This window comes from Molothrus aeneus, chromosome 15 (assembly GCF_037042795.1).
Source record: "Molothrus aeneus isolate 106 chromosome 15, BPBGC_Maene_1.0, whole genome shotgun sequence".
Lineage (NCBI taxonomy): Eukaryota > Metazoa > Chordata > Aves > Passeriformes > Icteridae > Molothrus > Molothrus aeneus.
Genome location: NC_089660.1, coordinates 14,466,114 through 14,485,475, shown reverse-complemented (window position 1 = coordinate 14,485,475; position 19,362 = coordinate 14,466,114). Strand labels below are relative to the sequence as shown.

At 41.0% G+C, this 19,362-nt stretch overlaps 1 protein-coding gene across 2 annotated transcripts in view; it reads left to right on the top strand.

Annotated features, from left to right (window-relative positions):
• Window positions 1-19,362, top strand: part of SLIT3 (slit guidance ligand 3) — a 491,996-nt gene that overhangs the window by 360,033 nt on the left and 112,601 nt on the right. For both annotated transcript variants that reach the window (XM_066559986.1, XM_066559985.1), the window contains 2 exons: window positions 10,414-10,564; window positions 11,644-11,718. In XM_066559986.1, the coding sequence (XP_066416083.1) occupies window positions 10,414-10,564; window positions 11,644-11,718 (226 nt within the window). The remainder of the gene's footprint in view (window positions 1-10,413; window positions 10,565-11,643; window positions 11,719-19,362) is intronic.

Here is a 19,362-nt window from a genome sequence, read left to right as displayed (position 1 = left end):
CTTTCTTTTCTCAATCGACCAGTTCTTTCAATTGAGGCACTTTTTGCAGATGCTATTTCCCCACAGAACCTAATGACTCGAGCTTTTACTGATGACAATGGAGCAACATCTGCAAAGGTTATGAGTGGCCATAGGAAGGAGCTTCTGTGCAACAGGTAGATAATGTACATAATTCTTTTTAAAAAGAGAATTGGAAGCATTATAGCATGAAATGAAGGAACAGCAGGGAACAGGACATATTTTTGCCCAGGGCTGTGAGACAGGCAAAGCTTTTGAATATACCATCAAATATGTTTAAACTTCAGATTGCAATAGATAGTATTTTCTGTGATTTTTAGCTTTCCATTTGATGCAATGCACCACAATAATAACAAATCTCCCCCTTGCCCAACTGTGTCCCCACAGCTATACAATCTGAGACTAAAAAATCTGAGATGTTTTCTTGAAAGAAAAATCATAAGTACAGGCTGTGTCTAATTCTCCCTCTCTTCTGTTTAGAAAAGGGAAATACTGTCATTTTTAGTGGCAACAGTGAAATTCTGATGATCGTTTTCTTTTTGGCTACATCTGCCCACTCTGACCACCTAAGGATCCAATGGTGCTTGGCAGCCTGAGGTCACTGGAGGCTCCCATTCTTAATGTGAATAAGGGGGGAAAAGATCAGCACAAATATCCTGCCCAGAAGCATTTGATTAAGTTCACTACAGAGCAGTTTTGTTTTCTAAGGCAGCACTGGGCTTTAGGAGTAAGGGAAATGAATCCATGAGCAGATTGTGTTGTCTCTGTGGTAGCTTATTGTCACTTCAAGACTTGGCAGGTTCCTTGATTGCTGTGTGACACTGTGTATGAAATAGCTTTTGGAAAGAATTGCCTTTGCATTCAGCTGTATATCTATTTCTCCCTGTGATATGTTTGCATTTTTCAGTATATTGTGCATTTCAAAAGCGATGAAAGTTCCACCTGCTGTACTGACACAAACTATCTCTGATAATGATCAAAGCAATGTGTTTCTACAAACATCACATCACAAAAGCTCTTTATCTTCTAATTCTTAGAAATAAGACTTTTATCAAGAAGATTGCTATTGGAAATACTCTGAAGTGAGCCTGTCTCATTGCTTCCTCCTGCATACATTGTGTCTAACTGCCTTTAATTAGTTGCTTCAGTTCCAGACAGTGCTATACAATCAAAAGGACAGGGGAGAGCAGGAGGAGGAAAATGAACCATCTGCCAGCATTATTCTCTCCTTTTTGGACACTACTTCTTCTTAACCCAACCCAAAGCAAAGGCAGCCTTCTGGGGTACATTTGGGTCCAAAAATGGCATATTTAGGGCTAGTGTCATTTTTCACAATTATTGCATGGCAATGTAGCTGCTTTTTGTTCACTCATAATTTTCAAAGCATTTGATGAAACCTCTTCTCACTAATTGCAGCTTTTCTCCTAATTCTTTATGTTCTTTTCCCGTCTCTGTCTTCACACACACACTCACCTTCCTCAGGTTACCTATCTGCTTTGGAACAGACTTGCTGTTTCTTGTAATCACCTCAAATCTCCTCCTCTCTTCTCTGCGTTGTTGCACATTTAGAAGCACAGAACTGCCATGGCTGGAGTCAGGGGAGCACAGGCTGCATGTCAGGACTCTTTGTCTGTGGCCATTCACACATTATTGTCCCTTGGACTCCTTGGGTTATCCCCTGCTCTGCTCTTAGTGATGTGTAAACACATTTAAGAGTTTTGAGCTCTCAAACTGAAAACTGCAATGCGTTGCTATTCCTCAACCAGTGTTTAAAAGTCATGAAAGGCAGGTGAATTTAACTCAGATCTTACATAATTTATCTGATTGAAACACTCTGCAGTTGTTCCTGTAATTTGCCCATCACTCTGATGACAACTTCGCAAATTCCTTTCATTTTTAATAAGTAAATAGTCATTTACAGACCATGGGCTCATGCTCCTGCCCTCAGCACTTTCTGTTTGAGGGAAAGCACAGGTCTCCACCTGCTCCACTGCCTTGTTGCAGTGCTGCAGGGACATATTTTTGGGGCTGTGATGATCCTGGCCAGGATTTTGGGGCTCCAGCAGCTCCTGAGCAAGCCCCAAGCCCTGAGAGCCTCTGGGTTTGCCCTGGATGCTCCAGAACTGCTCATGTTGGGGGGAAATCTCGTCTGAGGCCAAGCTCCAGCACTTTTCTCACCATGTCTTTGCACTGCTGTGAGGGAAAGGGATAGAAAACACTGGTTATGATTTGAGAAACTGCATTCAGATTTCTCTATGGTTTGGTTTGGTTTGGTTTGGGGTTTTTTTGTATGTTTTGGTTTTATTCAGTTAAATTCTGTGTGTTGTATCCTTTTTTTCTCCCTGAAAGACACAAAGACTCAGCAGAACTACCTTCAGAAACCCTCTGAATATACCAAAACTGAAGATATGTTTGTGGTGCATAAGAATTATTCTTATCTGAATGGAAGGTTGTTTAACACCAGTAAATCACCTGCAGATTAGATGCTACACTGAACTTGTAATTAGGAATATGAATTTTTCATGGTACACTGAAACTGAGTATATTTGGGCTTTGGTTTGCATGGATTCTTCCTGAAGCTGAAGTCATTAGAGAACACAACACAACTGCTATGACTAATAGTAATGGAGCTGGGTTCCCTTGTACTGTGCAAGTGTTGCTGTTGTTAAATTGATTTGACTGTACTGATTATAGAACTCCCTTTTCTGTGCATCTTTGACAGCAGTTCAGATCTTTGTGTTGAAATTTGAGTCAGTTACTCTGAGGCTCCATTAGCCTGTGCAGAGCACGATGGGGAAGGGTTCTGGCTCCGCAGTGGGGGAAAGAATGGAAAACATTTCACTCAAGGAAGCACAAGCCTCACATAAACCAGGTGGGTCTGTTTGGCACAGAGCATGGTTCTTAATAAGAAAGTGAACTGACGTGTTTCAGTTAGGAAGCTTATTTTAGGCTCTGCCTCATTTTATTTTTGATTTGAAGTAGTCTTCAAAAAAGCAAAATATCTGAACAGCTTTGTTACCCACCATCCTTATTTGCAATTACAGTGGAGGCACTGGGAAGAGGGAGGGATGACTCTTGAGTCACAGATGCATCCACAGGTATCCAAATATCACAGTTATCCTGGATTCCCTATGTAGGCAGAGTGCAGGGCTGTGCAGATTCCTCCCTTGAGATCTGAATTGTCCTCTTAATTAATTGTGGTGGTGTTCACAGGGGTCCCAGGATGAGGGAAGAGACAGGAATCTTGACTCCATGTTTCAGAAGGCTGATTTATTGTTTTATGATATATATTATATTAAAAGAAAATTATTTAGTAAGACTATACTAAAAGAATAGAGAAAAATAATTTTGTCAGAAGGCTAGCAAGGAAAGGAAAGGAAAATGGAATGATAATAAAATCTGGTGACTGACCAGAGAGTCTGAGCCAGCTGGACTGTGATTGGCCATTAATTAAAAACAACCACACGAGACCAATCACAGATGCACCTGTTGCATTCCACAGCAGCAGATAATTATTGCTTACATATAATTTCTGAGGCCTCTCAGCTTCTCAGGAGGAAAATCCTAAGGAAAGGATTTTTCATAAAATGTGTCTGTGACAATGAGCCATGTCAGAAAGCTGAGTGATTGATGGCTCTTTTAACCTCAGAAATTACACTGGGACAAAGTTTGCTCTCCTCTGACATTGCCATTCCACGTGCTGAGGTTAAGCTGAGCATCACCAGGGATGCCAAGGCAGCACTTTTTGTGTGTGTGGTGGTCACTTGAGTGGGATACAGAAAATAACTGGGGAGGTGCTGCCATGAAAAGAACTCATCAGCTAAAAACCAGTGCAAGGGTGTTGGTGCTGCAGCTGGACAGCAAATATTTCATCTGACTGTTCTGAGACTGCAGCTCCCCTGGGTGTTGCAGCCTGATGGGACAGTTAAAAATAGGGTCCTGTGTATAAATTCTTTACAAACTGCAGGTTCGGTGACTGATCAACAGAATGTGGATTACAAGAAGTGAATGAACACCAAGAGCAAACCAAACAATGCTGCTTGTGTGTAAAGTGTCTAAAGGGAGGGGTTTTCATGGAAGCTGGCACATAGCTGGAGATGTATTTCACTTTTCAACTTCTTTTTTGCAGACATTTATGCAGGATGATCTTATGTACATCCAAAAGGCTTATGGAATTTATTTAAATGTAATTTATAAAATAGTGTGCTTTCCTGGTATTTCTGCTCTCCTGTATTCTAGGGACATAAATTAGGATTTTGACAGATCTCTTTGTGTGCTGGTACCTCTCATTCATCGCAGTTGATGATTAGTTTAGGCAGTTATTGTAAGTGGTGTTTAATTAGTGCAGCAAAGGAATAGAGACTTGTTCAGAATATTCTCATGGGGTTTCTCAGGAGGGTGTTTGCAGAGCTCAGACTGCATTTGATTCTAGTAGGACTGAAAGAGTTCATTGACACTGAAATGACTGAGTTTATTACAGATATCCCACTTAATACTGTAAATCTGTGTATAATATAAAAGTCTTTGGAAGATATGAACTGTTACTTGTCATTGTTTAACAGAGTACTGTGGATTCATTTGTTTGAAGAGCCCAGGCCAGTATTTCTGCTTTATTAAAGCAGTGTAGGAATAAGGATATAGGATTCTACATCCTTCTTCACTGGAGCCATACAAAATTATTGGCAAGAATGCTAGTTATAGATATAATTTCTAAGTAAATGAGGTGTGGATTCCAGGGTTATGCATATTTTGAATTAATCGGGTGAGAAAATTAATGTGGTTTTGTGCCACATTGCATGAGTCACAGAAGAAAATTAATAATCTAATGTTTTTATCAATTCAGACTCTGGCTAGTTTGGCAGCTTGTGAAGATTGGAGATTTCTGTTAGGTTCCCCTAAAAAACTGCTTCAGTTTATGTCAGTTTATTTCTTAGACTGAAAAATCAAATTACCTTACTTTCCTTGCTGAACCAAACCCACAGTGTGGAGTGGCTAAGTTAACACTGTGCTGATTTATTTCCTGAAGTTCCCAAGTAACTCAGTGTTGGCTTTTCTGCACAGCAGAGCTGGGTCATGGCAAAGTGGGGAAGCACAGACCCCTGCTGTATTATCTGTCATCTCTGCTCAAGCACTTGCCTTGTTCTCCATGTCGGTAATGAATAATCTGCTTGGTGCTGACTTTGTTCTTTGGGCAAACCCCTTACTAAGGAAAGTGATTTGTATTTAAAAGCACCAGCACTGACCTTCCCTGAAGTCCAGCAGAACTCTGAGCAGTTGCAGAGGACAGCCACTCTCTCTCTCATCTGGAAGTCCTGTAAGCATTTGAGATGTGACTTTCAAAATCATTGTCCACTGGCACAGCTCTGCAGACAGTGGAGCCAGGGAGAGCTTTATTCCAGTGGGAGCAGTCAAGCCTGAACTGAATGTTCTGCTTTATATGTCAGGGTTGCAGGAATGAGTTACAAGAGCAAAGCTGTTTGAAATAATTCAGGATGTCAGAAATAGAGAACGCTCAGCTTCCATCAGAGAGTGATGTACAAAACCCAACAAATGTGCTCAGAGACAGAATAACAAAATGCTCTCTGTGTCTGCAGTAACATGTGTGTTCTACTCTGCTGGAAAGTGCAGAGGAAACCAAAAAAAGAAGAAAAGAAAAGCAGTGGCAATTCCAGATCGTCAGTGTAAGTGCCACCAGCATGAGGGGCCTCTGGGAGCTGAAATCAGGCTCAAAGGGCACTCGGGGAGCATTTAAGGCCAGAGCTTGGCCATCAGCTCAGAATCTGCTGTTATTAGCATGGGCTGCGGTATTTCTACAGTTGCATTTAAATAAATGGAGCAAACCTAAATGGCATTTTTACTGAAAGGAGACACCAGGAGAGAGTAAGTAATAAAAAGCAGGGCAGATTGGGCACTCAGTGTGTTGTGGGAGCTGCAGGTGCTCTCTGGAAGGAGCAGTGAGCACACCTCTGGTCGTGTTTTCTGTCGTGCCAGCTCTGTCTCTGAACTCGCCCGGGCTCTGTTCGTGTTCACTAACCCCAATTGTGCTCCAGGGTGTTCCTGCAGTAGCATAAAGGATGACCTCTTGTATCCAGCACCTTTTTGCATGGGTGGAGTGGAGAGCAGCTCTCCGTGAACCTTCAGCTTGTGCTTCTCCATGCTGCTTCCTCTGAACGCTCCTCTCTCTCTGGCGCTGCCTAACTCTGACTCTGGCTGTCCATGGGGTTTTCCTTTGTGCTTGATCTAACCATGTGGTAGAACAATACAAATGGAACATGGTTCTGTCAAGCACCATGGAAGGCTGCATACTCCCTGCAGCATGGCATGCCTGGATACTTCTGCTGGGGCAGAAGCATCAAAAGGTGAGAGATTCCCATTCCCTTTCCCTCTCGGCACGGTGGAACTGGTGGAGTGTTGCTAACCAGGCTCCCAGAGAGCCACAGAGATGTTTGCACAGACTTTCCACAGGGCTTGCATGCAGAATAACCATTTCTAAGTCATTAGAATTACTGCATTTCTAAGTATTTCTAAGTAATTAATCTGTTTAACTGCTCTCACAATGAAGGAGTCAGGCATTCTGCTGGTTGATAATGTTCAAGGGTGATTCCAGCTATACCTACAGAGATTAAAAACCACTTTTGTCTCCTTACCTTGTGCATAATGTAAGCTGCATCTGTCTGTTTGAACTGTCCAGTGAATCCCTCTGCTTGAGGTACACTTTGGATGCCATTTCTGCAATGAGACACCTGCCACTCAGTGTAACTTTGGACCTGCTCTTAATGTGCTGGCATTGCATTGTGAACAAATGTAATGCAAAAAACCCCTTCATAAGAGTCTGCAAAGCATTGTTTTCTTCACTTGAAAATGACATGGCTAACATGGCCTGTTTGGGAGCATCACTATCCAATAATTCCAGAGGGCAAAGCTGAGTCAGCAAAGCCAAATGGGCCATTTTAGCTTGGACAGCTTAGAAAAGATCTTCAAAATACTTCTGCCTAATTCCCCCCTATACAGAGATAATGACACCTATTCATAAAGGACTTTGAGAGTCTCATACAGAAGTTTTCTTACATTGAAATATTTCCTTGTCTTGCAAATTTGTCACATCTCTATTGTGGAGCTGTCAAAAGAAGGACATGCAGGATTCTTAGATTTTATCTGTAGTTACTGATAAAAATTAACAATAGCAATGTGAAATTATGACCAAAAAATGCACTTCTTTTTTATTCCCTATGAGAATTGTGATCTCGTGGCTGTATGAAGAACTTTTGAGATTCCTGGGTCTTTCATTCGAGTTTTAGACAATCTGATCTCAATGGTCATACTTTTGGTGACAAATTTGAGGCAGCTGGATCATTTTCTGGAATGAATGGGTCAGGTCACTTTTGAGACAGCCTGATTTGTAGCAGAACAGATCCTCCAGAACTCCTTTTAAGTCCTTTGGACAAGGCTAAGTTTTAAAAACTGAAATCAGGTTTTCTAAACAATGCTTTAAAAGAAGAGTAGAACAAAAAGGTATTTCTCTCTGTTGCCTGATTCTCCATGTGGGTATCAGAAAGGCACACAGAATGTTTGAGCACTTGGAAATGTGGTGTTTCTTTATCTCAGTGCTGCTGTTCTGTAGAATGCCATGGTGTGTTTGTTTTATGATAAGAAGAAATCACAGTACCTGATAGAAGTGTCACATTGGTTGTGAAATAAAAATGTTATCAGAGTAACTAACAAATCAAATAACTACAACTGCCCTCAGTTACACACGGGCCTTGCTGTTGCCTTGGCTACTTGTTTTACAGCAAGCTTTAATTCTTCCTCATTTGGGGAATTGCTAGGGACTGTTGGGTCATGTTCTGTCCTGCATCTCTTTTCTGTGGCTTTCCACGGATGATTTTATAGTGCACAAGGAGTATTCCATGCCTGTGGTGGTGAGCTGTGTTTCCTGAGTCCTGTTGTGTTCTCTCAGAGCCTGGCAGTCAGGAGGAATGGATATATGTGCTTAAACAGCTCTGCAAGCAGATGGCTGCATTTCACATTGCTATCCCAGATGGGAATATCTTAATAGAGCAGCCACCTGTCCAAGTGATCTCAAGGCTCAGGTCAAACAGTAAATTTTATCAAGTCTTTGGCAGGTGATTCCTGCTGTCTCTCAGGCTAAGAGATGGCTGAGTACTGGCTGAGCACATACAGGGTGTTGATTACTTTTGACTCAGTGATTACCTGAGTAACTCTTGTTTAAACTCAAAAAGAAAAATGGAAAAAAAAATAGAAAGGGAGAGAAGGAACAAAAAGTGTGAAGGTGATGTTCACCTTCATGTTTGCTCCCTTCCTCTCCTGCTGAGCTGAGGCCTTTCCCCTGTTTCAGTGGTGGTACAGATGCCCAGGCAGCATCAGCTTCTGAGAGCTGCTGCAGTGTGGAAGGTTGTGTGCCTCACCAGCAGGACGATGGGTGCCACGTCAAAGAAGTCAAAGTGTGATAAAATTCTGTATTTGTTCAGCCAGAAAGCTTGAGAGAAAACCAAACATGTATTTTTCACCCTCCAGTGTTATACACTGCTTTTTCTCCTTCATAAGGAATTCCACTCTCCCATCCCTTTTCCCTATAGGAAGGTGAATCTTGTATCCATCAGCAGACTAAAAATTTTGCTTAATAAATGTTTACCCTATGAAACTTTTTACATTGTTTGTGATTATTTTTTTCAACAAAAGCTTTTACTAGGAAACTTAGTAGTGCTTCTTCAAGGGTTAAGTTGGAGATTTCCAAGACACTTTCTGATCACTGATTGTTGGTGGGTTATTCAATGTGTACTGTAATTGTAGCAATTTTAATAAACTCTGGTTCTGATAACTGTTTGTCTTTGGTATTGTTTCTAAGGAATCATAAACAACTAAACATTCTGACTACCCAGCTTGGAATGTCTAGGACTGGAAATAAAATGTTAGATTTTTTTTTAAAGGATAAGTGTTTAAATGATAATGGTGTGGGTAAACTGTTAGACTGTATTTTTATAATGCTTTAAAATGCCCACTGGTCGTAATACTTTAAGTGCTGTTCTGTCAGGGAAGTTGCACTTTAGATGTATAATTTATAATAAGCACAAAAACCAGCAAAGAATTTAGCACCACTGAAGTAGCAAGGTACAAATCTGTACGTCAATGTTCCCATAATCCAACTTGGAATTACAAAACTAAACCAAAGTGTGTCTGTGGGATCGGAGTGTTGGATTGCCTGTAGAATTGCTTTTTTTCACTGCATCACCCTGTGGAGATAATGCATAACATAAATTAAAATAATAGTGGATTTAGGAAATGTCATTTTTCTCTCAGAAAATAGTACATGGTCATAAACTGGGCACTGGTGTATTTATCAGTCAGGAAGGGGAAGCAGGTGATGAATGTCATCAAGGCTCCATAAGCAAATTTCAGGTTGGGCTTAAGTTTTTGTTGATGTTTTTGGGTTCTTAAAACATTTGTTCAGTTCCTCTCTCTGAGAAAGCCTTGTAATTGACTTTTAAAAATTTGGAAACCTTGAAAAATGCTTCTTGGTAATTACAATCCCTGGGCCTTGCACAGGGCTCCTGCAATGGTTCTGGTGCTTCCATTATGAAATACGAAGTGAGTGGGCAGGAATTGCATGGTGGGGGTTTGGCAGCACTTTGCTTACACACACATTTATTAATCCTCCAGGTTCCTTGAAACACTGAGATCGAGTTTCCAACCTGCTGCTATTAAACGAGAAAAACCAAACCTGAAAAGGACAGATTAGTTCACTGAGCCTAATTGGAAAAGCATTTCATTAGAATGGGTCAAAAACCCAGTCAAAGAGGTCTGGCAATCACAGTGTAATGGTACATCAGGGAGTGCTTCTCACTAAGTATGCTCTACCCATTCCTTAATTAAAATGAAAATGATTTAAACTGCTATTACTTTCCTTTGCTGTTTGTTTAACATAGTTAATAAAGATATCTAATTATTGGAAAGTTGACAAGGTTGTCTAATAAAAGATTGCTCTGAAAAACAGCTCTAATAGCTGAGGTCTGAACATTTGGGACTTTCAAATGGTATCTTTAAAAGTCTTTTGTCATTTGAATTCTTTCATGAGATGCCTTTTCCTTGTTGCTGGACTAAATTCCAGATGGGAAAAAAGTGACTTTGCTGGAAAATACCTTAACAGGTAGGCTTGTTAGACAAGGAATTATTCTGTTAAGGGGAGAGTGAAAAACCAGGGACAAGTCTTGGGAGTAATTTTAAAAATTGCTGAGCACAAGTCCTTGGCAAGTGTTAGAACTGTGTGCAGGAGCTGGGGGATGACAGGAGGCAGTGCTGAGGATGGATTCCATGGTACCTCTGGTCACTGCAGTTCTCAACAACTGTTTGCTGGAATATATTTTCCTTTTATTGCAGGCTCAGAGGATTACAGAAGTAAATTCACTGGGAAGTGCTTCATGGACCTTGTGTGTCCCGAGAAGTGTCGCTGTGAGGGGACAGTGGTGGACTGCTCCAACCAGAAACTCACCCGGCTGCCCACCCACCTCCCCGAGTACACCACTGACCTGTGAGTGTGCCTCTGACACGGCTCTGCAGCCTCACTTGTTGGTTTTCCTAATTTTTAAAGGCTGTAAAAGCGACTCAGATGGTTAAAGGCACTTCCTGCTTTTATCCCTTAGTGAAAATGGGAAAGCTATTTTTATTTCATTTTCTTAGCACCAGCCCTGTGTCCTTCTCCAATGCTGGCCAGGCCCAAGCTGTGTCCTTCCTGTCCAGCCTACTTTGGAGTCCTCTGCCTTTGCACCTGGCCATTTTTATTGAAGAAGTGTTTTTAACCATTTGAGTGAATCTATGATTGGGAGCTCATTGCATCTCAGCATTGCCTGCTACTTGGGTGGAGCAGGTCTTATTAAATTAATGTAACCTCAAGACATTTGAGTATGAGAAAACATTTTTATTGCTTAGCAACTGAAGATTCTGGTTCTTTTCTTGCATTAGTAGCCCATTCGAACAGAATTTTCTTTTTTGAATTAGTGTTGTATTTATTGTACTTATTCTATTTAAAACCTGATAAAAAATATTGATCTGAAGTCAAGAAAAAATATGAGAGATATCCAGAAATGCAGCAAAGACTCTGCATAGCAAAATGGAGCTATGTGCAATCAGAGAACGAATTTTACATCCCAAGTCTGCCAAGACAGTGGCCTTCACATTCATTTTGAAGATCAGCAGACTTTTATAGGAAAGGAGCTGAAATCAGAACCCTTTTGGTTACGTGGCCCCATCTCCAGTTGCGTGCCTGGTGAAGCAGAGTGCACCACAGAGGTTCAGTCACACACAGGGGGTTTGTGTGCAGTGGCTTAGCTCAATAATTCCTCTTCCCATGCACTGGGAGATGAAGGGGCTCTGACACTGTCCTTTGGCATTACACTCTTTAGGGCATCCTAAGCTTTCACTGTAGATACTCCTCTATGTCCTTTTTCCTTCAAAGCTAAACTCTTTTACCTGTAGGAGTCTGGGGGAGACGGCAGGGAGTGCCTTGCTTAACAAAGGTCATGGTTCTCTGTGTGGCAGCCCTGAATGTCACAGGGATGTATTTACAGACATCTGGGAAGCATTAAATATCTCTCTGTTTGTTCCTCTCAGGCGTCTCAATGACAATGATATTTCTGTTTTGGAAGCTGTTGGACTCTTCAAGAAATTGCCCAACCTCAGGAAAATGTAAGTCTGAGTTTCTTGTTACCATAAAGGCAGCCTTGGATTGGAAGGAAGCAGGGAGGGATGTGTTTTTGTATTTATGTAGTGCAGTAGTAGAAATCACTTTTTTAATGTGAGTTTAACGAAACTGAAGGAGTTCCCTGTTGGATGGACAGGCACAGTTTAACCACACTGACAGATGAAGACCCCTAGGCTGACATTTCAGTGGGCTTTTAAGGCTACATGTCTTAGTCTTTCACTCAGAGACTGACAGAAATTCTGTCCCAGAGTTTATTCCACTGTATGCTTATTGTTGGAGATGATTATGACATTTAACATTTTGGTTTTGTCTCTCAAATGTATTGTGTGCCTCCAGCTGTGGTGTGGTTGTTTCAGATAGTCAAAGGAAAATCATATTACAAGATATGGACAATGGCAGCTTCTGGTGATCATTATTGGTTTAGAGAGGAGAATAAATTAGCAAACATATAGATCAGTCATTCAAATATTGCTGTATAATTCTGCTGACAGTTCTGGCACAGTGCATTGTATATATTTAATAAAAGCAGTGTTTTGGAAAGAGAATAATATGTCAGATACCTGCTGATAGTCTTCAAAATGGATCCTTCTGAAGTTATTTAAAGTTTTAACCCTATGGACCCATTGCTAATGTCTCATTTAACTGTTTGCTTTTAGTAAGGTTTTATTGTCTGGATCAAGCTAATTTAGGTAACCCAACCAACCCAGGCAATTTGTTCTGCATTTGTTTCACGTGGTTTCTGCCATCTGGAGCTTCCTGGCCATTTGAGTCCCTGTGAGATCTCAGGGGCTTTGGAGGCAACTGTAGTGGGATTCTTTTTAATTCTGCAGGAGTTTCAGATGCAGCACTGCAGGCTTGGGGTGGGGCTGTATTTGTGTGAGTACAGCCCATCAGGCTTGGGGAACTAATCACAAACATTTGCCTCATGTTTTATGAATGATCAATAATTTGTAGCTACAGTGCACTCAGAAAATGATGTTGACATTGTTAAGTGCTCTGTTCCCTGTGCAAGTAGATAGTAAACAGGAATGAAAAATGCATGCTATATAAGAGTATACACAAACTGGAAAACATCTGTCCTCATCAAACCTTCAGGATTTATGTTTTGAAAATTGGAATAATTTGTTTTTATTTAAATGTTACAGTAGGGAAGTACAGTGCTGTCCCTCCTGTCCTCATCGATCCCTCAGAGGGAGGGATGCCTCGACAAGGGCTGTATTTTGGGCATAAATCCAGCATGAAACCATTGTGAGGGATTTTTAAGAGTTGTTTCTTGTGAAACCAAAGATTCTTTTATCTGTCCTTGGTGGCTGCTGAGATCAGAGGAGGTCAAACTCATGGCAAAAGGAATCTGCACCCTGCACAGGGTCTCTTGCTGGGGTTTAGTGGCAGCCTCCAAGCAGAGGCTCTTAATGAAATCTTTGTTTCTTTTGTTCTGCCTGATGCTCTAAAGAAGTTTCTCCATTTTAATTAAAGGGATTTTCTGAAAACAGTGGTTTTTCATATGAGGACACCAACATTTCAACCACAACTTTATTCAGTGGCCTGATCCCTAAAAAGACAGATTAGACTTTTTTTTCCTGTTTCTTCCATTTTGTGAAAAAAAATAAAAGGGGTTACCAGGAAGAAACAAGCAAACAAACACCCAAGTTATTATTTGGCCTTTACTAGGCCAAATCCTTCTGCTAATGAAAGTCCCCAGCAAGGAGGGAAATGTGGGCAGTGCCTCAGATGGGATTGCTGCTGAATCAGAGAGGAAGAACATTGATCCAATCCCCACTTTTGAGTGTGTACAGGGGACCAGAAACCTAACTATTATTTGATTGACAGTATTGACTCTGTCTCATCATATATTCCTTGTCTGCTTAAGTGTTAAAGGCAAACAGCAGGTGGAGGAATCTGTCTGGAAATTGAATTGCTTCCTAGGCTTAAGAAAACAGCTCAGAGCTTTGCAGTGGCAGGGCATTAGCCGAAATAATATAATTTTTTTTTATTTATTTTTTCTCTGAAATACTCTTTTTTTCCAAAATGCATCTGAATATCTGTAATATGGATATCTGAAGGGTATTTGAATGCTTTTCCTCTGGTTGTCTTTCACTTGAGTTTAGGAGTTGTGACAGATCCATGCCAAGGAACTTGGAAAATAAACTTCATTTCAGAGATTCATGGTTACACTGTGGCTGGTAAAGCTCCAGCAGAATTCCAGAGAGAGTCAAAATGATGGGGAAAAAGGGGAAGTGTCAGACCACCTTTGCAACAACCCCACTTCTAATATGCAATTAGCTCTTGTGCTGTAATTTGTCTGCACATAGTCCTCCTAAACTGAACCTCATTGTATGACTTGTCAGCCTAGGATTTAATACATTTTAATGCAAAACAAAATTGAATTCTTGATATAAAAAAGGAAAGGTCAGAGATACATAATGCAATGTGATGCCACATTTTACTTAGGAATTAAATAGCTAAGATTACCCTGCTGGTTTTTAAAAGGTTAACATATCTGAATGTGCCTTTAAAAAAATAATCAACTTCAATAATTAGCTGCAAAATCCCATATACACAGTGTGGTTTTCACAACCTAAATTTTAATTTTCTTTATGCTTAATGCTTTTTACAGTAGAATGAAAAGATTGGTATAGATTCTTCTAGACAGGTCTCATCCAGTCCAGAAGTAATTTACTGGGTTCTCCAGTGACCCCTGTTTTGCTTTTATTGTGTTTTTACTGCATGGCCTTACCTGATCTTGCCTGTGCAAAGGGAAAGCTGAAGGCTCTGAAGGCTGAAGTCCCATCCCCATCCCACCAACTTCAGGCTCCAAGGACTGTGCTGCTGGTATTTTGCAGTGGTTAGCAAAGAGCACTTTGGATCTGCCTGGAGTGCAGCAGAAACACAAGGATGCATTTCTGAGCTCTTTAGGAGTGGGAGCAGCTCCAGGACTTTTTTGGGGAGGTCCTAAAAGGGCTTCAGGAGCTGCTGCCCTCCAGCCATGGCAGCTGGAAGCTGCTGCTGCTCACAGGGAATTATGCTTCCAATGCAGAAACAACAGGGAATTGTGTTTCCAATGTTCCCAGTGGGAGATCTCACTCAACACGTAGGGTCTCATGTCAGACAGGGAGAGGGGAGGCATCCCCGTTCACAGAGGTGAAGTTTTGACTTCTGTGGAAGGCAGCAGTTAATTTCCTGCAGCAGCCACCAAAATCAGCATGAATCAAGCACTGGGAGCCCCACCACTCCCTGGCAATGCCTCAGCTGTTAATTAGAGAAAAAACCTTCCAGTGCCTGGGGACTCCCATGGCAGTGGGAGCCTGCAGGGGCTCCCTGGCCATGACAGGTTCAATGTCCAAAGCCCCCCAGATATCTGACTCAGGGAGCACAGAGAGACCCTGAAAGACTTGCTGAAATGGGATACTGACCCACAGGCAGAGGCTGGAGCCCCCAGATGCCATCTCTGGAGCTTGCCCACTGCCTTGTGCCTACAGGAAATCAGTGGCCATTCCCACTGAGGTCCCAGCTGCTGTTTCTGCAGGGGAAAAAAATTCAGCAATGAGCTCACATTCAAAATAGAGAGGTGAACTGCCATACTTGATGCACTGCGGGGGAGAAAGGGGACTGACCTCTTCTCTTGAGAACAAGACTAATGAAAAATGTTTACCTCAAAACCTGAAAGGGTCATCTAACAGTTCATTCAGTTAAGCCTTGCCAAAGTTATGAAGTGAACATATAATATGGTTTTTATTATAAGAAATGTCAGGCTGTCTTGCCAATAGCTGGTACTGCCAACCCACCTCCAGCATGTAATTGCCTTTGGAGGCTTAATTTGGCTGTAAGTATTCCTGCTAGATTGAACTGTATGGAGTGTCAGACCAGGATCTGAACATTTTATATGTGAAATAAAATTGAATCATGATAAAGTTTGTGGACTAGGAGTCAGCTTCAAAACCAGGATATCAGGTTTCTTGGGGAGGCAGAAGTAGTTTGTGCCCTTGGAAACAGCTGTTGCCTGTTGTTCCCTCTCCTAAGCATGAATTTTGCCATGGCAAATGAGGTTGCAGTCATTTGTTACACAGAACCAGACTTTATTTTCTGGAAATGGGGCTGTGTTGTGCTTCGTGCCATTTGGGCTCAGTGTGGTTTTTACAGCAAGGCCATCAGTCTGCTCTGCTGGATGAGTGCAGGGCTGTCACAGGGTGCAATTCACTGTCTGTGTGTAGCATTTCAGGCCTTCAGTGCCATGCAGCTCCTGAGAACACCTCACACCATCAAACCCACACTCTTGGTAAAGGCTGTAAAACCCCCTCAGCATCCTCCAGAGGAATGCAGCAGCGCTGGGATTTTCCTGCTCACATGTGCTTAAGGATTCCAAGCACATCTCCAGCAGACAGAGATATTCTAGGGAAACCCCCCTCAGAACAGGCTGGTTTTGTGCAGGGCTGGAGGTGAGACCAAGCAGATCTTTTGAGGCTGCAGATCTCTCTCAGGGGTTTTCCAGATGGGAAGGGGTGTCAGTAACTCAGCACTGGGGAGCTGCAATGCTGACATGGCCCCAGCAGGTACAGCAGGGTGGATGCTTCTGTTAATTCTGAATAGAATCCAGCTTGCTCTTGAAGTTATGAGATCAACAGAAATAATATTATTATAAACTTCAGCCATAAAGTGAATAAAATGTGACTGAAAAGTGAGCTGTGTGAACAATGTCACCTTGATAGCTTCTTGAGCTCTTCATTTCCTATTCACAGCCCCCCATAAAGCAGACCCAGGCTTTCTGAAAATTTATTTTGACCTCCTGCCCAAAATAAAAGTCTGGAAATAGGATTAAATGTTATCACCAGGGTAAATCAGGAAGTCCTTATGGAAAAAGCCTGCAGGAGTTACCAGGCTGAGGTCAGGCTGGCTCCCATTTGGGTCCTGCCAGAGGGCATAGGAGTCTCAACACTCAGTTTCTTTTCCACTGTCTTTCAGTATTTCAAGAAGAATTCCTGGTAGGAGCTCAGTGTTGCAAGAGGATGGGGCTTTTCTGTAGTAGGAGTTTGCTATAAAATTTCAGTAGGTTTTTTTCTGATAAAAAAATTCCTTGTCAAGTGTGATGATCACATATAAAAGAATCTTTTAGAGCTGGGAAGGATGGAGTTAGAGGTCTCAGAGTTGCAGACCAGGCAAAAGGTTACAGTGCTTTCATTTTTTAAGCTTTATACCAGTTGATTATTTTTCCTGGTAACTCTTAGATTGAAAAGTATGTAATTCTTCATGTTTATTATTCTAGCTGTTCAGACTTTAGGAGGAAACTTTTTTTTTTTCCTTTTGGTGACTGAATGTTGTCATCTACCACTTTTTTTTTTTTGTTGTTGCATTCTGATATGGGAAACTCCAACTCAGGAAGACAAATAACAAAATCCAGGTTGGCAGAACATCTGCTTTGACAGTACTTCAGGCAGGATTGCAGGACTGTAACATCTTTACCTATTTATTACTGCAGAGCTTCTCCTTTCTCTGCCTTGCAACTTTGATTTCAGCATAATGTTGGATTTTCAAATCTTTTGCATGGGAAAGGTATTTATAATTGGCTTCTTCTGAGGCTGCTGGCATATTTATGGGTAATTCTGTCTTGCTGAAAAGATCAAGCATTATTAACTCAAATGAGCAGAGTTGCCTATCTGCAGAAGTCCTTTGGCAGCAATTAAAATTCAGATGTTAGCACATGTATAAAGTGCCAATTCCTTTGCAAATGGTGCCCAGCTTTTGTCTCCAATATTTGCTCTTTTCTGCCTTCAGTATCTAATAGACCATTAAAATTACCCCCATGTTTTAATATATGTACCTAAATATCTTTTATATGGCAAAAAGTAACTAATAAAACTTTACAACTACAACTGTAGGTCAGTTTGCAATCTGCAAAGTCTTTGTCTATTTTAGCAACTCACCCTCCCTTCCCACCACAAACATTTACTTACTTATTCTGTGCAAATATGCATCATGGCATGATCTTTACCAGGAGGGGCATCTTTGGGAGCATTTATTTATGCCAGCATTCAGAAGAGATGCTGAGCTATAAACATTTCCACTGAAGAAATAGCTGAGCCCCAAAATTAAATGCATATGTCAGAATATCCTCCCTTGACTTGCTTTGACACTGAACATAAACTCTTCATGTGAGCCTTAGCACAAAGCACTAAACTTCTGGAAAGAGAAATCTGCCTGTAAGTATTTCTAGATGTTTTTATGTTATTTTTGGCTGATTGCTGGCATGCTCCTATTCTTTCTGATCACAAGAAAGCACAAGAGGTGATGGGCCACATGCTGTAGGCCCCACTCTCTGACAGTTGTTCAGCAGACATAAACCAGTGTACTCCAGTTTCCCACATGAAACATATTTCTAAGGCTCTTTTTTTTATTTTATTTTATTAAGTGATGACTTCTGAAAAGAGCAAGACCCACATTATTTCTATCTGAGGCCAAGCTGTCCTCTTTCCATGTCTTCTGTCAACTTTTATCCCAGTAAAGTTGCCAGCTCTTCTGAGCAGGGTAGCCCAGGTGTTAATCTGATACCTTGTCATTTGTTTTATATCACCTGGAATTGGATTTTGAAACTATTACTCATGCTGTGTCTGTACTGGGATCATCTCTGGAATAATGTGGTATTCTGCATGAGTAATGGTGTTGGAATTTAGCATCTTCTTGGGAGCAAGAATATATCTTGTACTTTCTCCTTTTTGTTGTAGATAGTAAAACAAAGACCAGTGTTTCCTGTCATAGACCTCAACAAATAGAATTATTCATCATAATCTATACAGGACATCATGGGAGATATTTGAAGGACTCAGGCTCAAAGTTTTAATGTGCTTAAGGCCTTCTATATAAATGTTTTAAATAATTAAATGCCATTTATTTTTATGCATGATGGCACTTTTATCATTCAGAAATTGTCTGTTCATGGGGGTTTTCACAAATATGAAATATTCAAAAGATTAATTTTGCATTTCAGGAGAACTTCATTTGACTTTGTAGATCAAAGTTTTCTTATATGGATCTATAAGCAAACATCTTGTGACTGTATAGGCAGAGTAAACATTTAGAAAATAATGCTGTGTATTGCAGTGGCTGTGAATTGACAATTAAGTGATACTTGTTTCATTTGAGTGATGTTTTTTTATTTAAGTGCACATACTAAAGTTGGTATCAGATACATGGTACAGTGACTAAAAGTGGTCCATATTTCAATTTGTGTCACCATTTCAATGGCAGTAGCATTAACTGACTCTTGCCAGATGAGCACCCACACCCAAGCATTGTCCATAACTTCATGGACATGAATCAGATGCTGGAAACTCCCACTTACTGTTTCCAGAGACATGGATAAGAAACAACTACATGAGGTATTAAAATCTGGTAACTGCATTAATTTAAATGATCTTGATTTGGCTGAAATAATTGTGGTTCTGATGAGTGCAAGGGAGCTATTTGTAAGAACAGTAGGAATTCCTTTAAATTTCTGGATGCTCTCCTTGCTGGATGGATAGCTCTCTCTAGACAGCCACTAAACAAACAAATTCTTCCTATCTCCCTCCCTCCAGTGTGATATTTGGAATAAAACACTCCTGATTTTCTTACTGTCACTGGGTGTGTCCTTCCAG